At 42.5% G+C, this 22432-nt stretch overlaps 1 protein-coding gene across 1 annotated transcript in view; it reads left to right on the top strand.

Moving 5' to 3' along the window:
- Positions 1-22172, top strand: part of LOC115092608 (P2Y purinoceptor 8-like) — an 85656-nt gene extending 63484 nt beyond the window's left edge. The window contains exon 3 of the mRNA XM_029603639.1: positions 16529-22172. Within this exon, the coding sequence (XP_029459499.1) occupies positions 16575-17666 (1092 nt within the window). The 5' untranslated portion in view covers positions 16529-16574 and the 3' untranslated portion in view covers positions 17667-22172. The remainder of the gene's footprint in view (positions 1-16528) is intronic.
- The last annotated feature ends 260 nt before the right edge of the window (positions 22173-22432 follow it).

The following is a 22432-nucleotide window of genomic DNA, read 5'->3' as shown; positions in this document are numbered from 1 at the left end:
GGCTGAAATCCGGACGCTCAATTTTGCCAGCGTCCGGTTTTCGAGCCCATGGCTGTCAGCGGGCTCGAGAACCGACGCTGGCAAAATTGAGCGTCGGCTGTGAAACCCGCTGACAGCCGCCGCTCTGGGTCAAAAGGAGGCGCTAGGGACGCGCTAGTGTCCCTAGCGCCTCCTTTTCCCCGTTTCTACCGCGCCACCTAATTTGAATACTGCATCGCGCACACCGCGCGCACACCGGCGAGAGGCTGGTGTGCGCGCCGGGAGAGCGGGCAATCATCCGCTCTCCCGCGGACTTTACTGAATTGGCCGGTGAATAAGGGGTAAGGGAAAACGCTCGTCCAAGAGCAGGCTAACAGTGCGCTCCGTCGGAGCGCACTGTACTGTATCGGCCTGATAGTTTGCACCTCCTTTTTCCTATGGGTGGCCAATTGGTTGTAAAACAGCAGGCGAACAATTTTGAAAATGTCAGTTTATGTGTGCTGTTTTATTTCCCCCCCCCCCCCCCCCCCCCCTTTCCTGGGAATGCCTCCTTTCATCCTGGCTGAAAATACTTGTGCTGCCGACAGACCCCGGCTACATTCAGCCATTTTGATGAGGGCAAGTTTCAAGTTAGGCTGATCTATGCCCCCCCCCCCCCCTCTTGGTAAATACTTATTCTGATAAATGCTTTCGGAAAACCTCCCTTCACATTACTTTATGTATCTTTCCTCTCTTCTGTTTCCACGTTATTCTTTATGAGAGAGAATTGGCGTTCGTAGACTAAAGAGGCTATGTGGAATTGTTTTTTTCGTAGGTTGATGACAAGGCGAATAGAGACTTTTATTTTCTTCTTGTCTGAAGATTCTTAGATTTCTTCTTAGATTTTTTTCCACAGGATGTGTGAAGTGATTAGCATCCTGTTGTGTACGATTAGAGCTTCTGATCCTGTGGAGTGAATTTTCAAAGGAGTTACATGCGTAAAAGTAGCAAATTTCAAAAGCCCAGTTACACATGTAAAACCTTTTGAAAAGTCAGACTTGTAGAGTGAATTTTTCAAAGGATTTGCACGTGTAAAAGTAGCACTTTTCAAAAGCTGAGATTAAAAAAATGGTCTTCTATAGTAATATTCTGTTTCGGACACAGCATCCTTGTGTTTGGCCAGCACAAGTAAGTTTTAGGTGAATTGTGTATAATTTGGACTGCTGCAGGTGGAAAGCCCAAGGGGGCATCATCAGCAAGGCTGCCTCAATGACTCTATTGGCCATTGCCCAAAACCTCAGGCAGCAGAGATCAGCCCTCTGCTTCCTATGCCAGCCCTCCCCTCCCAGGCAGCAGGCTAGGAACTGGTTGGGGGTGGAGTAGAGAGAGCACAGGAGAAGTCCATTACCTGCTATTAATTAAGTTGACTTAGAAAATAGCCACTGCTATTACTAGCAACAGTAACATGGGATAGACTTAGTTTTTGGGTACTTGCCAGGTTCTTATGGCCTGGATTGGCCACTGTTGGAGACAGGATGCTGGGCTTGATGGACCCTTGATCTGACCCAGTGTGGCATTTTCTTATGTTCTTATGTAAAGCAAAGAAGAACCCTCCCTAATCCAGCCCCTTCTCCTCTGTTGTGCCCCCTCTCCTCCTATCTGCAGGGAACAGAAGGGGGGGGGGGGACTGGAGAGGATAGCAGAACAAATACGAATTCAGTTTTTATCTGCATATTTCTATTTCTAATTTGTGATCCCTTATTCCGTATTTGGTGAGGGACTGTCTATGTTCTATATGTGAAGTATTCTGTGACCATGTAGGTTCTGTGTGGGGATCTGTAGTAGTCGAGTTTCTTCTGTTTTCCCACTAGAAGGTGTTTTAGGCGCAGGTGAAATATTTGCAGACTTTCCATGCAGGGTTATTGCTGTTTGAGTTCTGAGAATTAATGCTGTGTTGAGACGGCAGGCTTGTTATATAGGGTTCTGGGTTTGTGTGTTACTTCACAAAATGCCTGGTAATTAAGGGGCTTTGTGTCTCTGTGACTAAAGTGACAACATAATTTGAATGATTTTCCTATAGTAAGTAGTAAAGGGAAAATATTCCAGTTCATCCCAGCCCGCCATTTCAGAGATTAATTTTAACCAATACAGTATGGATATCTTTTATGCATTTAGGTGTTTCTGGGATGTTCTTTTTTTTGCAGTCTATTTCCAAACATTATGGAACACTGTAACATGATTTCTGAAACATATTTTGCAAAACAAAGTTTATTATTAAGTATGATGTCCAGTTGTGTGATTTTACAGGCTTGTTCTGGGAAGGGCTGTGGTAGGACTTGATGATAGTTGAGTTTAATTATAAAACCTCAGGGGGAGCTTATGAGCCTGAAAGTTAGTTGAGGAGGGTGCGCAAGACGAAAAGACCTTGGAACCTGGTCTTTAAATCTGTTCTGAGGGACCCCATACGCTCATGTTTTCAGGATCCTGCCGTGAATCAGCTTGTGTAGGAGGAAGCTAGGGGCTGCCTCATGGCTCACTGGCCCTGTGCTGATTTTAAGTTTCTTCAGCTATGGCTGCTGCCACTGCAGAAAGATCCACAGCATTGCAGCCCGAGGAGCACAGGAGGGAGGAGTGGGGAGGGGGGGCGGTAAAGAGGGGAGGCAAAGAAGGGGCTGCTGCTGTGCAATAGGGTGGGAAGGGGCAAAAAGAGAGAGGGGGCTACTGCTGATACTGGGCAGAGTGGTGGAGGAGAGGGGACTCCCCCTGCTGAGCAGGGGGCAGGTTAGGGTGAGGGGGGGGGATGCAAGACAAGTAGGGAGGAGGGGAGAAAACAGAAGGCATCGGACAAGTGGTGGGGAGGACGGCAGGGCAAGGAGTGGGGGAAGAAAGAGGGCAACTCAGGGCACATCTCTCTGCACGGTAGAACATGACAGAAAGGAAAGCAGAGGAACACTGATCAATCTGTCTGTCTTTTGATTTTGTGTATAAGTCCACTTTGCATATTTCCGGGTTGTGCCCCGTCCATGCGTACACATGTGCACAGGAAGTTACACCTACGTCTCAGCAGGTGCAACTTTCTGTGTGTACATCTACACTCCTACTTTCAAAAATCCCAAAGCATGCATGTAAATGCTTTCCCACTGTGACACTGCCTCCCCTCGCGAAACTCCTCTTCCCAGTGCGTGTAAAATGGGGGAGGGGGGGTTGTCGCACATATGTTTCTGTGTACCACCCGACTGATTTTTTATATCGCCACTTATGCATATAAGACAGGGTTTTATGCGTGCAAGCCGCTATGAAAATCAGGCCCTACCAGTGCAATTTTTAAAGCCACTTACTCAGGTAAATAGTCTTGGCCTGTCTGAAATTTGCCCTCCTCTTTCTGGCTAAAAGTAGACCTGGGCTTCCACAGCATGCATACCTTCAGAGTGATTAATAAAAAGCATTCCCGGGGCGGGAGGGGGCGGGCAAAACAGCAGACGTACATGCAATTTATAGACTGAGCATGCTTCCTCCCCTGCTGTCCCACTTAGCAGGTACAAAGTTTGTGAGCTCTTTTAGCACCTATACTGTGTGGGGGAGGGGAAGGGGGTGGAGCTACAATAATCAAAAAGTGCACCATGCTGGTACAGACTCCACAGCAACTTTTATTGCCTAATGAAAAAGTGCCTGCCGAGATTGCACCTCCTTTCCCTGCAGGGTAGTTTTTCCATCGGAGGCTACGTGCGTAGGTTCTTATAACCAAACCTACATGCATTGTTCCCCTCTCTGCCCCTCTCCCCAGGACTGCCAGGACTATGCAAGTCAAAATGTGCGCACCTTGTTGAACAAGCGCGCATGCATTTACCCATGGATAGGTTGGGCAATATTCAAAAGCCGTCTCCCCCCACAGGTAAATTACATTTTTTGCCTGCAGAGAAAGCTTTGGCTTTCAAAACAAAACTGCACTGGGTAGTCTGGCCTGGATTTAGGCCTAGGTAACATAGGCAGTTGCCTAGAAAGCCAAATTTTGAAGGCCAAAGAGGAATGCAACTATGCGAAAGAGGAGCCTGTTTCCACCATGCACTCTGAGACTCTGGAGGGAAGTGGAGGTAGGAGGGTTTCACCCATTATCTGATCTCCAAGGTCTCACACCATGCCCCCCGCCCCCTCCAGTCCTTCCTATGGGCGCCCAAATCCTAAATTCGGCCCTACAGGTAGATTATCTTTCAAAATGCAAACAAGCGGCTTCCATTAATTGCCAGGCCCATTTCTAGTGAAAGAATAATAGGAAAGAAGATTGCATGGTAATTCACATCATAAGCCCTTGCGAACTGGGCTTAATCTGTTCCTTATTGACACAGACATATCTTGGAAGCCATGCTTGTTTCTACAGTGCACACCGATGAGCTATTCAAACGAGCTTTTGATCCAAAAACAGTTAAATATGAAAAAAAGAGAGTCACACTCATTCTCTGAAAGGGTAAGCTGCAGACTTTAAAACTTCCACTATGTATGTAAAAGCAATTTACCACAGATTTCCATCAAAGCTGGCAATGACGTATTACCGCACTATTTTCTGATCATTCAGTTCACTAAAACCAAATGTTTAGGGCTTTTTTTTAACTGAAGCTTAGCTGTACCTAATAAGGTTTCAGTTCATCAAGTAAGCAACAGCATATGAGCGGATGTGTGTCAGTAGATACCCTTGTATGCCCCAGGTGCATTTGTGAGGCACGAGGGTGAAGACCGAGCCCAGTCAGCACTCAGGAAGTGTGTTGAAATCATTTATCATACACCCCGATGCCTGCTACCGCAGTTATAACATTGTTACGTAAGGTTTTTTTTGTTTCAAAACAAGCGACAACATTTATTTTTTGTGGAATGGTGGGCAACTTTCAATAGCTCACGTTGTTTTAAAGTTTGCGGGTACTTTTGATAACGAGTAAGCAGTTATCAAAAGGAAATCATCTGGGTACAAGGTATGCAGACTCAAAGTGCCTGTGCGCTTTACACCTGCGTCATCTGCAGGTGGAAGAGGAATGCCAGCAAAATGGTATGTGCACATTTTCAAATCGAAATATTTCCTCCCCTGACCTAAATATGCCCCAGGAATGCAAACTAGGGAACATGCAAAAAGTATAGTAGACCTGTCACTTCTAAAGTACAGAAAATATCAGAATGTGACATAGGAACCTAACACTCAGATTATGCATGTGGGACCATCTTATCTGAGACATGTTACAATGGATGTTTGAGAAATTTCTTCAGCTCTCACATTGTTATCTTTAAGAACATAAGAAAATGCCATACTGGGTCAGACCAAGGGTCCATCAAGCCCAGCATCCTGTTTCCAACAGTGGCCAATCCAGGCCATAAGAACCTGGCAAGTATCCAAAAACTAAGTCTATTCCATGTAACCATTGCTAAGGGCAGTGGCTATTCTCTAAGTGAACTTAATAGCAGGTAATGGACTTCTCCTCCAAAACAGGTAATGGACTTCTCCTCCAAATCTTTGATTTTGGTAAATGTGCAATCTCTTTCTAGGAAAAACCATGTTATTTCTGATTCAATGCACGCATGAGGTGCAGATTGTATTTGTCTCACTGAAACCTGATTGTCTGATTCTGACCAAGTGGTTGTGAATCAATTATCTTCCACAGAATATATTTTCTTTTCCAAAACACGCGTGGGGTAGATGTGGGGGTGGCCTTATGGCCATAGTTAAACATTTTTTACAAATATTCCCACAAAAGCTAGATATTGCTCATCCCTTTGAGGTTTTGGTACTGATATCAGGAACTTTTAATCTTTGTCTAGTGTATTGCCCTTCCGGGCTGTTAGCCCACAATATATCCCCTCTAGTAGAATTTTTTGCAAGTAGTTCATTTGATATTACCAAAACAATTATAGTAGGGGATTTTAATCTCCATGTTGATAAAATCCCTCTACCCAATATTTGTGAGACATTTTTAGATTCCATGTTAGCCATAAATCTATCCCATGTTATCTCTGGTCTTACCCATAGGGCAGATCATATGCTTGATTTAGTTTTTTCAAATCAGGACTATGCGCATATTGACAGTGCAATGGTCGGAGCATAGTCTTATCTCCTTTGAGGTCAAGCTATGTTCCTTTTTGGCTCAGAGTAAGCCCAGAGTAACTCAAATAGAGGGGTCACATTGAAATTGAGGATTTGAAAGCACATTTCACAAATAAACTACAGAATGTAGAATTTGAAAACTGTGATCATGCAATTATTCTTTGGAATAACATTAATACCGATATTCTCGACAATTTAGCCCCTTTGAGGACAATCAGCATAATTGGGAATTGTGTTAAATCTGCCCCTTGGTGTAACGAACATCTTAAGAGGTTAAAAGGAGTGCTTAGAAGGAACGAGAGAGCTTGGCGAAGAGTCAAATCTACATGAAATTTAGGATACAAGTAGGGAGACTTCTTCCAATTGTATTAATATCTCTATTGGGTTGCCGCAGAGTTCTGCACTCTCTGTGATACTACTTAATATTTATTTAACTCATTCTGTAAATTGTTAGCTGGTTTGGGACTAACCTTCTTTATTTACGCAGACAATAAACAATTGTTTTTACCAATAAAAGGCTCCCTCACCACCTCTATCAAATATCTGAAAAACTATCTGGAGGCAAGCCAAAAGTGGATGTCTTACAGTCGTCTGGTTCTAAATCTTTCCAAATTGGAAATTATTTTCCTGTCTAGAACAAGGGATCTACCAGAAAATGTTGTGGTCAATCTTAGTAGCTATGCTATCAAAATAACAGCGACTGTTAGGGATTTAGGGGTTCTATTAGACTCTCATTTATCAATGCTCACTCATATTAAAAATCTTATTCGTGCAGGTCATTACAAACTCCACATGTTGAAGCATCTTAAGCCATTGTTGAAGTCAATAGACTTTAGATTTGATCTGAAATCTTTAATCTTCTCGAGCTTTGATTATTGCAGTTCACTATTTTTGGGTTTTCAAATTCTATTTTACGACAATTGCAATTTCTCCAAAATTCGGTGGCCCAGTTGTTAACAGATTGCAAGAGGTTTGATCACATTACCTCAATATTATCAAGATTACACTGGCTTCCAATACACTCATGTATTGAATATAAAGTTGACATGTTAATTCATAAATTAAGTTGACATGTAAAAACATCCCATCTCGATTTCTCTGGTCAGAGAACAAAGATCTATTAGAAGTCACATCTATTAAGTTAACACACCTGGGTGAAATCAGGGACTGAGACTTTTCTGTGGCCACTCCAATCTTGTGGAACAATATGCCAGATAATTTGAAAACTGAAGCAAGTACTTCTGTTTTTAAAAAATTATTGAAAACATGTTTGTTCCAGTATGAGTTTGGGAGCATATTGACATAGTTGTTCAAAACTGTAGTGTAAGCACTGCCAAAGAAGGGTAGAAGACTATCTGTGGAACTAATGGTTTTACAGACAGAATTTAATGTGTAAATTGGTCCCGGCACAACAAGGTGTGCATACTGTACATTTGCACAGGGTGACACATTGGGGGGGGGGGGGGGGGAGCAGCAGGCCGACAACAGCAGGAGATGCCGTGAGGCCACTGGTAGATCTTAACCTGAAGGCGGCTGAAGAAGGAGAGAGGCTGCGGGCCGCCGGCGGAGCTCAACCCTCTGGCAGCTGAAGAAGGAGAGGCCTGTGTTTTTATTAGCACGTGCGCACACACATACAGCTTCCAACCCCCCCCCCCCCCAAGCAGAAAGGCTGGTGGGCCATGGTGGAGCTCATCCCATCACCGCCCGAAGACTACAGGAGGTACGCAGGGCCATGGTGGAGCTCATCCCACCACAGCCCGATGACAACAGGAGGCCCTGTGTGTATGTGTATGTGAGTGGGAGCCTGTGTGTGTCTGTGAGAGCATGTGTGTGTGTATCTGTATGACAGCCTAAGTGTTTGTGTGTGTGTCTGAATGACAGCCTTTGTGCCAGTGCGAGCACATATGTGTATGTGTGTCTGTGTGCGAGCCTATGTGTGTTTTTGTCTGTATCTGTACGAGAACCTATGTTTGTGTGTGTCTTTGTGAGAGCCTATGTGCCTGTGAATGTGTCTGTAAGAGCCTGTGTGCTTGTGTAGCGTTGTGTATATTTATGTGCCTGTTAGAGCCTTTAATTTTCAGTTCTCTGCACCTTAAGTACTAGATCAATTATGAAGATGTACTAGAAAAGTTAACTTGATAAATATTAATGTCTGTCTATGAATACCACCTTTGTAACCAATCATTGTTTGTTTGTTGAGTTGTAACTATGAATGTTACTTTGCAACCATCATGGAATGATGGTATATAAAATGTCTAAATAAATAAATAAATATAGGCTCTCACAGGTGCACACACACACACACACACACAATGTATCTGTGAGGGAGAAGGAGCCTGTGTACGTGAGAGAGAGAGTGTGTGAGAGAATGAATATATTATTGTGAGTGTGTGTAAGAGGGATGATAAAATTTGTAAGGCCCTACCTCCCCCAATCCATCATGATCTCAGGATGACTGGAAATCAAAAGATCTAAAGTATGGAGAACATGAGATTTTTAAATCTTTATTAGTTTAATTATTGGGTGTAATTTGTTTCTGCTCTTTTGAAATATTTAGTTTTTTGGGGGGAAATAGAACATTTTTTAGTTACTGGATTTTTTATTCATCAGATGGTTTTTGAAATATTTTATTGGTGTTTGGGAAATTTTGGATCGTCTATTCATTAACTGGTTTAAAATATTTATTCCTTTTACGAATATGATTTTACTGTTATAATTGATGTTTTATATTTCTTGATTTTATTATTTAATGTTTTTATGAAGAATGGAAATGTTTCTGTTTTTCCCTTGTTGCTCTGCATATAGAGGTTGGCTTGTTGTGGGTTCCAGTTCAGTTCTTTTCAGCATGTTTCTGTTTATACTTTCTCATCTCTTCATTCTGTATTTGGTGAGGGTCTGTCTGTGTTCTGCATATGTGATGGAGGTGAAGGGGTGGGAGCCTGTCAGTTTTAAAAATATAGATTGCAGGATGGAGCTGGGCTTTATTTGATGGGCTGGGACAGAGATTGAATGAATTGTGGGCGGTGGGGGGGAGGGGGCAGCACAGTAGTTGTTCACACAGGGCAGCAAAAAACCTAGCACCGGCCCTGGTGGAAATGTAAGTCTGTATTTTTTGCAATGTTTTAATCTCTGTTTTATGTGTGTGCCAAGAGACTTATATACCGCACCAACCTTTTGGTGGAATGTAGTATGAAAATGATTTAAAAAAAATAAAAATAAAAATATATATATATATGGCAAAGTTCAAATTTAAAAGCAGTAAAATGAGTCTCCATACAAGAAGACTGGCATTTTGCCAAGTCTGTAGTTAGTGAACAAAGTTTCATCATGTGTTCTTTTCAGATACCAACCAAACAGAAGAAAGAACACAAATATCCATTCTTATCTCGGTTTTCTCAATGCTCATCCATGAGGCCATAACTTGGCCGTGTGGTTAGCCTAGCGCAGCCCAGAACAGAAATGGGGAAGGGTGAGACCGGGTGCTTGTTGATGATACAGGGAGGAGGCAGAGCAGCATTGCAGCAGGATAAAGAGGAGATGTTTCCTCAGCAGTTTCCTCTTTTCCCCGCTGTGAACTGGAGAAATCGCTGCTGGCCCTGCCATTCTCCTTTTCCACTTGCCGGAAGAAATCTTTTCGCCTGTCCTTACCCTGGAACCAGGCCTTGCTGCAGATCTTGGAGCTATTGCCCCATCCCGCTGAAACTGCAAATCACTGGCGTTGGAGTTGCACATCAGCCTGGGCAGTATAGCAGCAGTAATGGGGAGTGCGTGGGTCCACTGCCTTTAGTATTTGTCAGCCTCAGTATCATTATCTTCACACCATTGCCCTCAGTGCTCGAAGAGGAGAACTGCGGGCATTTCAGGTCATCACCAGGCAAGTGTAATCAATTGCCAAGCTGAAACTCCCAGGCAGAGTCAGATATCCAAGACCTGATCAATCAGCGGCTCTGTGTAGCTGAGGAGGGAAGTGACAAGGGGGCACGAGAACCAATGGTACAGGGGGGCTTCTTGGTGTTTTGGCTCATAGCGGCATCCTACCTTCCCCCCACCACAAGCTGTGAATCAGGCAATCTCAGGCAGAGCACGTGGAGTATCCCAGCAGCCTTGGATGAGCCATCTGGTATGCTTACAGACTACCATGCAATAGAAGAGAATGGAGAGGCAAACATGGCCACTACAAAAAAAAGGGCATGGGCAGGGGAGTAAGGAGAAAGAAGCCAGCTCAGATTTAGGGCTCAGGTAGGCTTCCGGTAAGAGGGAAGATGACCTAGAACAGCTCATCTTCCAGCTAAAGCACAATGCGGCATGGCATGGCACACAGTAGGTCCATGAGAGGTTAGAGGCCGCAGATAAGCACTCCCCTCCGAACTTCCAAAGAAGAGACTGCACAGCACTACTCCACCAGTGCAGAGTGATACTGATGACCAGGCGTCCCAGGATGAGTCCTTTTTATGGATTATGGATGAGAGGGGCGATTGTAAGAGTGGTACAGGAAGTTACGGGGATATTTGTTTCGCAGATAGTAGGTTAAACAGGACAGTGAGCATAGGAAGGGTAGAAGAAAAATGATGAAGGGAATGATGATATTCTTTAAACTTTTAGGCAGCAAATGGAAAAGGCAGACTAAGGGTGTATCTAATGTGTGGGATTCCTCTGATTTGGAGAACTCAAGTTCCAGCGAATCATCCCAAGATTCCAATTCTGAGAGCACAATGTGTAGTAGACTAGAAGGGGCCAGCGGAATTGGGGACGGGGCAAGGAATGCAGGGGGCAGTATGGGTACATACCCAATAGAATCATTAGGAAACCCTGACCATAATACACAAGTCCATCCACTCCCACAATTCAAACTGGCTCGGCCTCTCATTCACCGCCTCCTTGTCCACCCGAGCCACCAGATCTACCAACAAAGGCACCCTTCATGTTCCATCCCTGAAAACAGCTCATCTCTCCTCCACCCGCGACCGTGCCATCTCCATTGCCGGTCTGGCCCTCTGGAACTCCCTGCCTGTCCACATGCGCCTTGAACCCTGTGCAATCAAATTCAAAAAGAAACTAAAAACTTTTCTGTTCAACCATGCCTACACAGAATAGCCTCTTAGTCCGTAGCCCGCCCCCCCCCCCCTCCAGTTGACCGCCCTCCCCTTATTCCAAGGAGATACTCAATGTAAATTGTAAATTGTTAATTTATTATCCTCTTGTTATGACTTACTTGTTTTCTTTCCTTCCTACTGCTTCTTGGTTACCCCCTCGCCCAGTTACTCTCCCTGTTGAAATGTACTTTCCAAGCTTTCAGTTATTATGTGAACCGGTATGATGTCCCCACAATTACCGGTATATAAAAGTTTCTAAATAAATAAAATAAATAAATTAGGTATCCATGTGCCAGATAGAATGAAATGGAGAATATGAAAAGGGAAGTATATGGATGTTTTCAAGTTGTTGTTGAGGGTTCCTGATGAGATGGAGGAGGGTGGGATGACATACAAGAAAGCAGTTTAAGAAAAGACAATGGATACCCAGATCTAGAGATAACTGGATTTTGGGTTTTCACATTTTTTCTAGAATCATTGGGGAGAAAAGGCCCGAGTTGCATATGGGCTTATGGTGGTACTCAGATATGATAAATAGAATTCACAGGACCTATGGGAGTTGGGCTTGGTAACATTATGACGAAAAGTTTAGAAAGAAGTTGGAGTATAGCAAAATATCAACTTGGGGATTTAGGGATATAGACTTGTGTTTTAGTGCGATGACTCTGCAGTGGCCGCAGTCTTTTCAGCTAGGGTCAGGGCCTACTGGGGTCCACCTTTCCTTATTAGGGGTTATGCAAGCCAAGGGAACGAGTAGCATGTTACCCCCTGAGCTCAACACCTCAGCAGGTACCGCTGAGATACCTTGCCAGCAGTACAACAATGGGCAGTGATCCTGGATGCAGGCCTGAAAGTTTAAGTACAAATGTACCAGCTGCAGAGGTACCAAGGAAGAGCCCAGTGGCCTCTACCATATCCCCAGCTTTCATTTTGAGAAAGCTGACACCCCTGTGATCTAGGATGCAAGAAGAGGGCCTGGTCCAATAGATATCCAAATCAGGGAATGTTTTTTCATTTGGATTCAGAATCCCATAGAAAGGGGCCAGAGGACACATTTTAGGTACAGAATGCTGCATCTGGTGAGGCAAACGAGAAGACTAATTTGGGTAGGGTTGCGGGATCCCTTTAATGCTCCCCCAATATTCAATTTGACCTTATTACAGTTGGACATAATTCCCTGAAAAAAAAGGGAGGGGGAAAATTTAGGCTGCTTCATAATGTCTTGTTTTCCAAATGGGCTCAGAGTAAACAATTTTCTTAGACCAGGCATATTGGTCAGTGCAATATGTGTCATTCGACTCTTCAGGCAAACTGATAAAGAGTTAAAGGTTAAAATTTATTTACAGCTTTTACCAAGATCCTAAACAGCTTACAATAAAACATACACAATTTAAAAAATATTGGACCTTTGGCCTTGATGGCCAAGGCCAGTATCTAGTTGGTTTTTATGCTGCTAACCATACATCCTGATTCCTTCAGATTCGGGCCGATTCAGTAAAGTCCGCGGGAGAGCGGGCGAATGCCCGCTCTCCCGGCGCGCACATAGGCCACTCTCCTGTGCGCATGATTCTGTATTTAAATGAGGCCCGGCAGTAAAAATGGGCAAAAGGAGGTGCTAGGGACCCTAGCCACGGGCTCGGGCGTCCGGTTTCCTAGCCACGGGCTTGGAAACCGGACGCCGGCAAAATTGAGCGGTCAGAGTCTATTTAATTTATTTAAGGCAGTAGTTAAGGATTTGGAATCCCTCTTGTTGAGGACAAAATGGAGGGTCCCACCCAGAGATCGATCTTTCTGGGTATTGAGCTAGATTTGGTAAAAATGGTGTCACAGTTGCCTGTGGATAAGGTCCAGAGGCTGTTCAAGGCAGTGTGGCATGCAATGAAGCTCAGAAAAATTAACCCTCAGGCAGGTCCAATCACTGATCGACCAGCTGAATCTTTGTATGCAGAATCATAAAGATAGGGAGGGTTTTCATCCATAGGCTAGCAGCAGCGACTTCATTATATCATTGTATCATTGTGGTAAGAACCTGAGGTTATGGATGGGGGACTTAGAGCTAATCTCTGTTGCCATGGGTTTTGTGTCTTCTTTCAAGGCGATGGTATGCAGAACCTCAGAACGATGCCATAGTATTGCCATTGAAAAGAATATAGCCTTTTATGAGCTGTTCCCCAGAGTGGTGGCACTGGTGTTGTGAGGCAAAAGATGAGCTATTGAGAGGATGTTTCGCTCAGACAATATGGCAGTAGTGTCAGCTATCAACAAGCAAACAGCAAAATGCCCAGTTTTAGTGGAATTAATGAGGTTGGTAGTTCTGTACGCACTACATTTGAATTTATCAATTAGTGTTAAACATATTCTGGGCATCACTATGAAATAGCTGATGCTTTGCCTCAATTTAAGTGGTCATTTCTTTAGATTATTGATGCCAGTAGCAGATGAACAAGGAACAAAGATGCTACCCAGCCTTTGGACCTTTAGGGATGCAATGTTGGGTGTATTATGACCAGGGCCCTGGCACCCAGCACCTGGTAAGGCTATTGAAGAGGATGGCTGGGAAGTTTCCAGGTTTGTTTCCCTCCTAGATGGTTATCCTTGCTACATGATCTGATTTTGTCAGATTTCCTGAGGCAATATAGGCTGGATGGCATGTACTTTTTGGACATCAGTATAGACATTCTATTATGAGCATATCAGAGGCAGTGTAGGCAGCTCTACACATCAGGAATTCATCTGCAACTCATGGGGTGAGCTAGGACAAGGAAAGGTGCTGTCTTATCTTGTGGCGAAAAATCCCTCAGATTCCAAGTTTGGCAGGACGGTAGCAGGACAGACGAATGTAAATTGGCATATCAATACCCTAAACCCTTCCCGAATTGGGCTAGAAGAGAAGAATGTAGCAAGTGAGAATGCCGCCCAGGTCAGTCTGGCAGGCTGTTAGCACAGAAAAATGTAAGCAGAAGAGCAGTTGGGTCAATCTGGTAGGCTGTGCGAATAAAGCGTTTGAAGCAATCATGGAGCAGTCATAGCTGGATTGGTCTGGCAGGCTATGCAAACCGGACAGGTGCAAGCAACGGACCATAATGACTGATTAGTATAATGAATTATTATACTTGTAGAAAACAAACCTTAGAAATTTAGATAGGATACATAAGATGTAATTGTACTTTAATCATAAATAAAGCTGTGGTCAGAATTCTTCCACACTCTTGATTCTCACTATATGCCATCTTAGGGTACAATGGAAAAAAGGAGAGAAGTGGGGCAGAGGTGGGTAGTAGGCAAACAATGCCATGCTGGGATGCCCATGTTAAGAATTCAGCTCAAGAAGATGTTTGCCTATCAGAGAAAACGTGTTCATGCTCTAGACCAAATGCCCACACCTTTAAGTTTTAAATAAAAATTAGGTACTGTACTCACAAAAAATGTAAATAGGATCAAACATATGATCACAATGCCTCAATCATAAAGTATACAACAATTCATTCAACTGCAAAATCTAATGCTAGATAATTTGTAGTAGGGTAGTCCCCAGGGTTAGTAAATACTGAATCAATTAGTGCCAATTAGAATGATTCATGTATCACATGGTCTAGGTTAACCAATTGCAAAAAACATAGTATCTGCAATGGAGGGAGCTTCCAGATATGACTAAATGTCTATGCTAGTGTTAAGGAACACTTGAACTCTTGAAAGGATGTCCAACTGAAAATGACCTCCCTCCTTATAAAGCCTCCATCCCCCAGTCTCAACCACCCTTTCTCAGTGCTCCTCATCCCCTCTCAGAGCTGCTCCCCCAGCTACAATTATTCCACCCCCTAATAGCTAAGCAGTTATCTTGTTAAAGTGCCCTGTTTAAAAATTGATCACCCCCAACTAGAATATCTAAAAAAGAAAGAAATGCTTGGGTTTTCACAATATATTACACATACTTTTAGCTGAATTAAAAAGAGGCTGGTCTGGGGCACAGAAGGCCTGACCTGGGAATCAAACCTAGATCCTCCATATGGTACTGTCACTGAGCCACCAGACTGGTCAAAAGCTCATTTTCATTGTGATTTAGAATTGGTTATAGATACAAGGTGTCTGTTCTCCTTTCTCTGGAGTACTACATCATTACTGGAAAATTAGAAGGCTGGACTTGCTATTTTTTTTTTTCAATGTATGTAATGAGCATTAGTATTTTTGGTTGTACTCTCTTGAACTTCTAATAGCAGAGATTCCATACAACTGACTAAAGATGAATAAATATTAAAGTCAATATTGAAAGTGTTTTTTCCAGCTTAGCCGAACCAACCGTGGCATTTTAAAATTCCACCAACATGACAGCTTCTGACATACAGGCCAATTCAGTAAAAGTCGCGAGAGAGCGGGCGCGCACATGCCACTCTCCCGTGCATGCAATTCAGGGGGGAAGAACATGCAAATTAGGGACCGCAGTAAAAAGAGGCGCTAGGGACACTACAGTGCCTCCTTTTTGACAGGAGCGGCGGCTGTCAGCGGGTTTGACAGCCAACGCTCAATTTTTCCGGCGTCGGTTCTCGAGCCCACTGACAGCTACGGGTTCGGAAAACGGACGCCGGCTAAATTGAGCGTCCGTCTTCCGACCCGCGGGCTGCCGGTCGATTTACATTTTTTATTTTTTTTTAATTTTGGGGCCTCCGACTTAATATCGCTATGATATTAAGTCAAAGGATGTACAGAAAAGCAGTTTTTTCTGCTTTTCTGTACACTTCCCCGGTGCTGGCCAAAATTAACGCCAGCCAAAAGCTGGCGTTAATTTCTGAAAGTAAAATGTGCAGCTTGGCTGCACATTTTACTTTCTGTATCGCACAGGAATAACTAATAGGGCCATCAACATGCATTTGCATGTTGCGGGTGCTATTAGTTTCGGGGGTCTTGGACGCACATTTTCGACGCGCTATTATCCCTTACTGTATAAGGGGTAAAGCTAGCGCGTCAAAAACGCACGTCCAAACCCGGGCTAACAGTGCACTCCACCGGAGCGCACTGTACTGTATCAGCCCGATAGACAGGTAAGTTGTTAGCCAGTTAAAATGTATCTGGCTATATCTGGGGCAAAGCATCATTATCCAACTAACCTTTAGATTCAGCGGCACACTTGCGCTATTGAATAACCCAACTAAATTAGCCAGCTACATTTATTTGGCTAACCTTGTGAGCCGCCAAGCAGCTGAAAATTGACATTTTTGTAACAATTCCTGAAGAAATCATCTTAAGTACGTACATTGTGGGATTAAGTTCAAATGGAAATGAATAAATTGAAATATAGGCATGATTGCTGGTATTTAATAAACAGGCCTAAATAAATGGAATTATTTTAAGCTTCTCTGTCGCAACCTTGTTAATGTTCCCCTTTACTTTTACTTTCTAGATTTAAAGTCCATCTGTGATTGTTGTCAAAGTCAGCCTTCTGGACTATGATGAATTCCAGTATATTCCATGAAACACTGGATAATGAAACTCTGAAGATGCTTCGAAACGATGCTATTTCAATCACTTTGCCAGTAGTGTATTCATTGGTGGTTTTTATAAATCTCCCTGGCAATGCATTCTCACTTTGGCTTCTGTTCTTTCATACTAAACCCAAAACACCCTCTGTCATCTTCATGATCAACCTCAGTATCACAGACATCGCAGTTGGTATTTTTCTCCCATTCCAGATTGCCTACCACATCAACAATAATCACTGGATCTTTGGAAGTTACCTTTGCAACCTGGTGACAGTGTCATTCTATGCTAATATGTACTCTTCCATACTCACTATGACTTTTATCAGTGTAGAGCGCTACTTGGGAGTAGTCCACCCCATGACATCAGTCAAGTGGAGGAGAAGCAGATATGCAGTTGCAACCTGTATGGGTATGTGGGCCATCTTACTAATTGTTCTGTACCCATTGGAGAGTACAGATTTGACTTTCGAAGTGAAAAGCCTAGGGATCATAACCTGCTTTGATGTTCTCAAATGGAGCATGCTCCCGACCATTCATGCATGGGCAGCTTTTCTTATCACATTGTTTGTTTTTCTTTTCCTGATTCCATTCATTGTCACAGTAGCTTGCTACATTGGCATTATTCGGAAATTGATCCAAACCTCCAACAGGTATGGCAATGGGCAGAAGAGAAGATCAATTCACCTTGCTGCTATAGTTCTCTTGGTGTTCATCACTTGCTTTACTCCCAATAATTGTATTCTTCTTCTGCATACAGTTAGCCGTCTCTTTTACCATAAGAGTTACTACCCTGCATACAAGCTCTCACTCACCATCAGTTGTCTAAGCAGTTGCCTGGATCCGTTCATCTACTATTTTGCTTCCAAAGAGTTTTACCAAAAGTTCAAGCAGCTAGTAGTTCGAAAGTCATTATATAGTGAAGCCACAGAAGCAAGAAGAGATAGCTTATTCTCTGCCCGATCAATGTCAGCAAGGTCAATGACATTCTCGAGTGGACATGGGGAAGGATTAGAGACAGGAAAAAACTCTCTCATCCATCGACAACAAAGTATTTTGTAATTTGAGTATCCATCTCAGGTGCCAAAAGGCATTATAAGGGTCTTGGGGATTGGAAGGATGTAAAAGAATGTTTACTGAGGAAAGAGGATAGCCTCAATGTACAGGCAGTGGTAAACTTTGAAGAAAGAGTCGGAAAGGCTTCATCTCAAAGGTCATCTCTCCACCATAACTGCAAAGAATGATCTCCCCTGAAGAAATTTGCTGATCATGTTAGTCAAGCTCCAAATCAAACAAATGCATAAAGAGCCAGTCGGTAAGGAGCAGAGAGCATGAACAAAAGTCAAAGACACCAATAGATTATGGATTTGGTTGGGAAAAAAATGATCAAAGAATAACTAACAATGTGAAATGGATGGCATGGGGTACTAAGAAAGAAAAACTTAGGAGCATACAAAATTTGTTACTATGACTTTTTCAAAGGAGTGTAATTTGCAAAAGATAAACCCTAAAGACAATCAGTGTAGGAGTATTAAAGGAAAATGTTCACTGGTCATAATTTACAAGCAATGTTAGGCTGATTGTAAAGTGGTAGTGTCCATGTGTCTTTTATTTGAATGAAGAAAAAATGGTTACTTCATGTGCACACATTTGATATAATATTAGAGTACTTCATACATCTGAATACAGCCTAATGTAACCATGGTAAACAAAACTGTCATCTGTATAGTGTGCAATATTTCAAAAGTATTTACAGCAAATAGCAATTTAATGCTAAGTCGTTAATTCTGGAACCATTTAATCTGCTTCTGAATTCCTGGAAGCGGTCATATTCACAACAGAGTCACACAGTGCCTCAAGCGAAATGGGACCTGATTGGTTCCTGCATTCGGTGAGTTCATCTATGGCACAATAGCTCATTTGGGCATAAGATAACGCATGCCTCTCACGAACACAGTGATGGCTGCTGCAGGGCTGCTGAAAGAATTCTAAAATGATTGTATAGTAACCCTTTTTTTTTTTTTTCAGTTGATCCAGGGCCGTTATATAACTGCTTCTCACGCATGCCTTTGAAATACTGCACTATTCACAAGGGGCACAGTTTCCCTTTAACCATTAGAAAATCTCTGGCGCACAATTTGTTCTGTTTGGGAGTTTTATTTTAATTCATGTTAAATTATCAGGCCCATTCCAACCCCCACCCCAACCTGAGAGACAAGGAGAAAGGCCAGTATAAAGGCAGCTCACCAATGTCACACCAGTGCTGAAAGCTGGGGATTTTCCTGCTCACCTGCAGTGCTGACAAAGAAGCAGAAGCTTTGGAACACTGATGCACTACAGCTGCTGGTATTTGTCACTTGCTCTTTCTTATGGGAGATGTAGATTTCTAATGCTTGATGCTCCTTTCAGCTTTTTCACATCCAGGAGCCCATGTACTAAGGGGATGTGAACTTTGCGCAGGTGGCTTCATACATAAAATTGTCGAGCAATGAGAGTTATTTGCGACAAGTTACTCACAAAGCAGTCTTTGCAAAGTTCATTTCCCTCACAAAGAGTAACATTTCATGTCTAGTATTGCACACTCAAAATTGTATTCAAATTCATAGTTAATGAGCTTTTGTGATGCAAAATATGCAAAGCAGCTCATTGGCTATGAGCGTGAGGGGAAACTGCATGCAAAATCTGGCTTCACAAGCCAGATTTTGCAAAAGAAATAACCCCACATCTGTGAAGTCTGGTTATTTCAGTGGTGAAACTTCACATGGCTCATTTCTAATCCTGCCCCGAACTGTATGCTGTTTTATTTTTTTGACTGGGATGATTATTCCAATCCTGGTAGAAAATCAGCATATGCAATGTACTAAAATGTGTCCTAAATTTAGCATACTTTAATACATTTCCCTCTTACTGTTTTACAGAGAGGTGGAAGAAACAAGTAAGTCAGCAGTGCTATTCCATATTTTCTGAGGAATGCTTGTTGAGCTTCTGAATGTCATCCCCAGTATGTAGGGTGCTAGTATCTTCCTCTCTCTCATTTCATTACCATTTGTTCTTGCCTCACATTGGCCGAGTCCTGCTTTTCAGTCCAGTGGGAAAACACCAGCAGCGCTTAGCAAACAAAAGAGAAAAACAGCTACCTAAGATTTATTCTATTAACTTGAAATAGAAATTAAAACCTTTTATTTCCAGGGGGATTATTTTTCTAATCAGTTACAGCAGAACTTCTGAAATTTGATCAGAAATATTAGTGATTCTGATTGAGGAAGGGTCTTTTTTTTTTTCAAATTGCCCACAGAGGACGTTGGGTATTTTTTTTTTTGCCCACAGACTTTAGATTGCCAAAGCAGATTTATGTGCATCAATTCGCTTTGAGAATTCGCCGCTATGCGCAGAATCCAGGTCGGCGTACATGCACACAAAGTTACATCTGCTGGAGAGCTAGTGTACTTTGGTGGGTGTGGATTTATATGCATTTGAACATTGAAAGTGTATGTGTAAATCCTTCCCCTGCACCCAGAATGCTCATTTCCTCTACATATAAAAGCCTAATCATGTTCCATACATATTTTTTTAGCACATAAACCCCCAAAAGAATTCTCAAATGGCGATTCGTGTGCAAAAAGCAGGATTTCTGCCTGTAAATCCTTTTGAAAATCAGGTTCTAAATGTCTTAATTGGTAATGGCTACTGCTGGTTGGCCAGGGCTGTGCATTGCATTTACATGAACTGCACCCCCTCATAAATGATTGCATTTTACTTTCAGCTCATAATAACACAGAATTCAGCCCTTCAGAAATTCACCATGACAAAAGGGAAGCTGGGCTGAGAGCTATTTTCCACTGTTATGGAAACCATGGATTTAGTCATCAGGTAGGGCCATGATTTCCAATTTCCCAAAGATACTGTACCAGATAGAAAATAGACGCAAGCCCTAAGGATCTGATCTAAACTTTCCTTCCGTTTGTGTAGCAGAGTCAGTACTGTACATGATGAGGGAAAGCGGATATCAGCGGCTCCTCATAGGGATGGGGTTGGGACAAAGATTGTGTTGTTCATGAGATTGTGTGGCCACATAGATCCTGTCTCCAGATGTCGTCATATCTAAAGAATGGACCTATGAGGTCTCAATAGCTCGTGTAGAATATCGTCCTTGGGTATTACTTATGTCTGGCCTATATGAAAGGCATCGTAATCTGCAAAGGTTTCCAGACTGCCATGCAGAGGAGGTGTGGCCGAAACACCACAGGCAAACAAATGTCTCTGTGGCTGGATGAACTTTCACATGTGTAGCAAGACTTTACAAACTAAGCAGCATTAAAAATGGGCTTCCATTTGAACAGCTTTAACTTGTTCAGTTCTGTTTTCTTGACTGGGGCAAAGGTTTTCGAATGTTAGTACTTTGAAAGGCTCTTCTTTTAACAACCGTGAGCGTCACAATAAAGAAAAGCAAACAATCTAATTATGCATCTTCATGAAGGCCATCCTTGGTGGGGTTAGATGGACAAGCGGGTACATGGGGGCTACAGAATAAAGGTTTTGTAGGTTAGGAAGATGTTAAACAGCTACATCAAATTGCTAGACGGAACATAGCTGGTCTATTACTACTCTTGGCCAGAGTACACCGCATTTGGTGTGCAGATATTTTTAGTTGCTGTGATTGTGAATGCTAATTTTCAAACAGAATTACTGTATGTTATAGTCAACAGAAATGTTAAGCTCTGGTTTTCTAATCAACCAATTTCTTTTTGTATGGGCTCAGTCTCTAAAATACCTTCCCATGAAAGATATTGGAAATTTGTTAACTACCTGGGCTCGAGTTTGCCGCAGGCCCCTATGTAGCATTTTGACTGTACTCAGAACAATACGGAGCAAAATTAGGATAGCAAATAGCACAGACTGAACTGATTTGCATTTCTAAGCATAGACAGATCTTGCTGTCTTTGTATTTTAAGAGTTTTGTTATTTGCTCATTCTTCACACAAAAGCATTTAGATGGGTCCTAAATGACTCTACTCTCATGGTGCAAAGTGAAAGAGGAAAATGCTGTTTTCTTTATGGATATTTGGATATTTCCATCCTAAAAAAATTCTACTGACTGGCTCCCCAAAAAATGAAAACGGGGACCAAACAGAAACAATAGTTGTGTTTGGTAATGGAGATTATGCTGCACCATAATGTTAATATTGTTCCTACATAATCCAGAGGTTAAATTAACAATGTGAATGGAAAAATGTAAGAACGTTCTTGTTTCACTATCCATTTGTATACTGTATGTGTGTATAAAGATGGATACTTGTGTGTATAATATATATGGTCCTTTTTTGTTGGCAGTCCACAAAAACAAGCCGCATGCTGAGTGCTGTTTTATTTCAGGAAGACAGACTGTTTATTTTTCTGTCACACAAGGCAAATGATGTGGTTGGGTATGGTGAGGAGGTGAAAGTTGTCGTGGTACCATAGTCCTTATATGAGATCAGTGCTTAAATGTCTGCAGCTCACTGTGAGCAATAGTAGATGATCTGGATTATGCAGTACTATCATGTCCATTCCAGCCTAAATAAACTCATACAGGGAAAATTCTGCTGTTTTTATGGGTTGTTTTTTTTTTTGTGACAGCAAAATAAGATCAGCTGCCTTCCAAAGGACCTTCCCTGGTAAAAAAAAAAAAAAAAAGACTATCATATCTGCCTGCTTTTGTTTTCCCAGCAGAAAGTGATAACCCATATGTAGGGCCCTTCTTTTTTGTTTTTTCCCCAGGAATTTATCAGGGTTTATTATGACAGGAACAAAAACAGGAGAAAATCAGAGGAAAAATATGACTCGTTATT

Source organism: Rhinatrema bivittatum, chromosome 5 (genome assembly GCF_901001135.1).
Source record: "Rhinatrema bivittatum chromosome 5, aRhiBiv1.1, whole genome shotgun sequence".
NCBI lineage: Eukaryota > Metazoa > Chordata > Amphibia > Gymnophiona > Rhinatrematidae > Rhinatrema > Rhinatrema bivittatum.
Note: the sequence above shows the minus strand (reverse complement) of the source record. Positions and strands in the feature narration are given on the sequence as shown.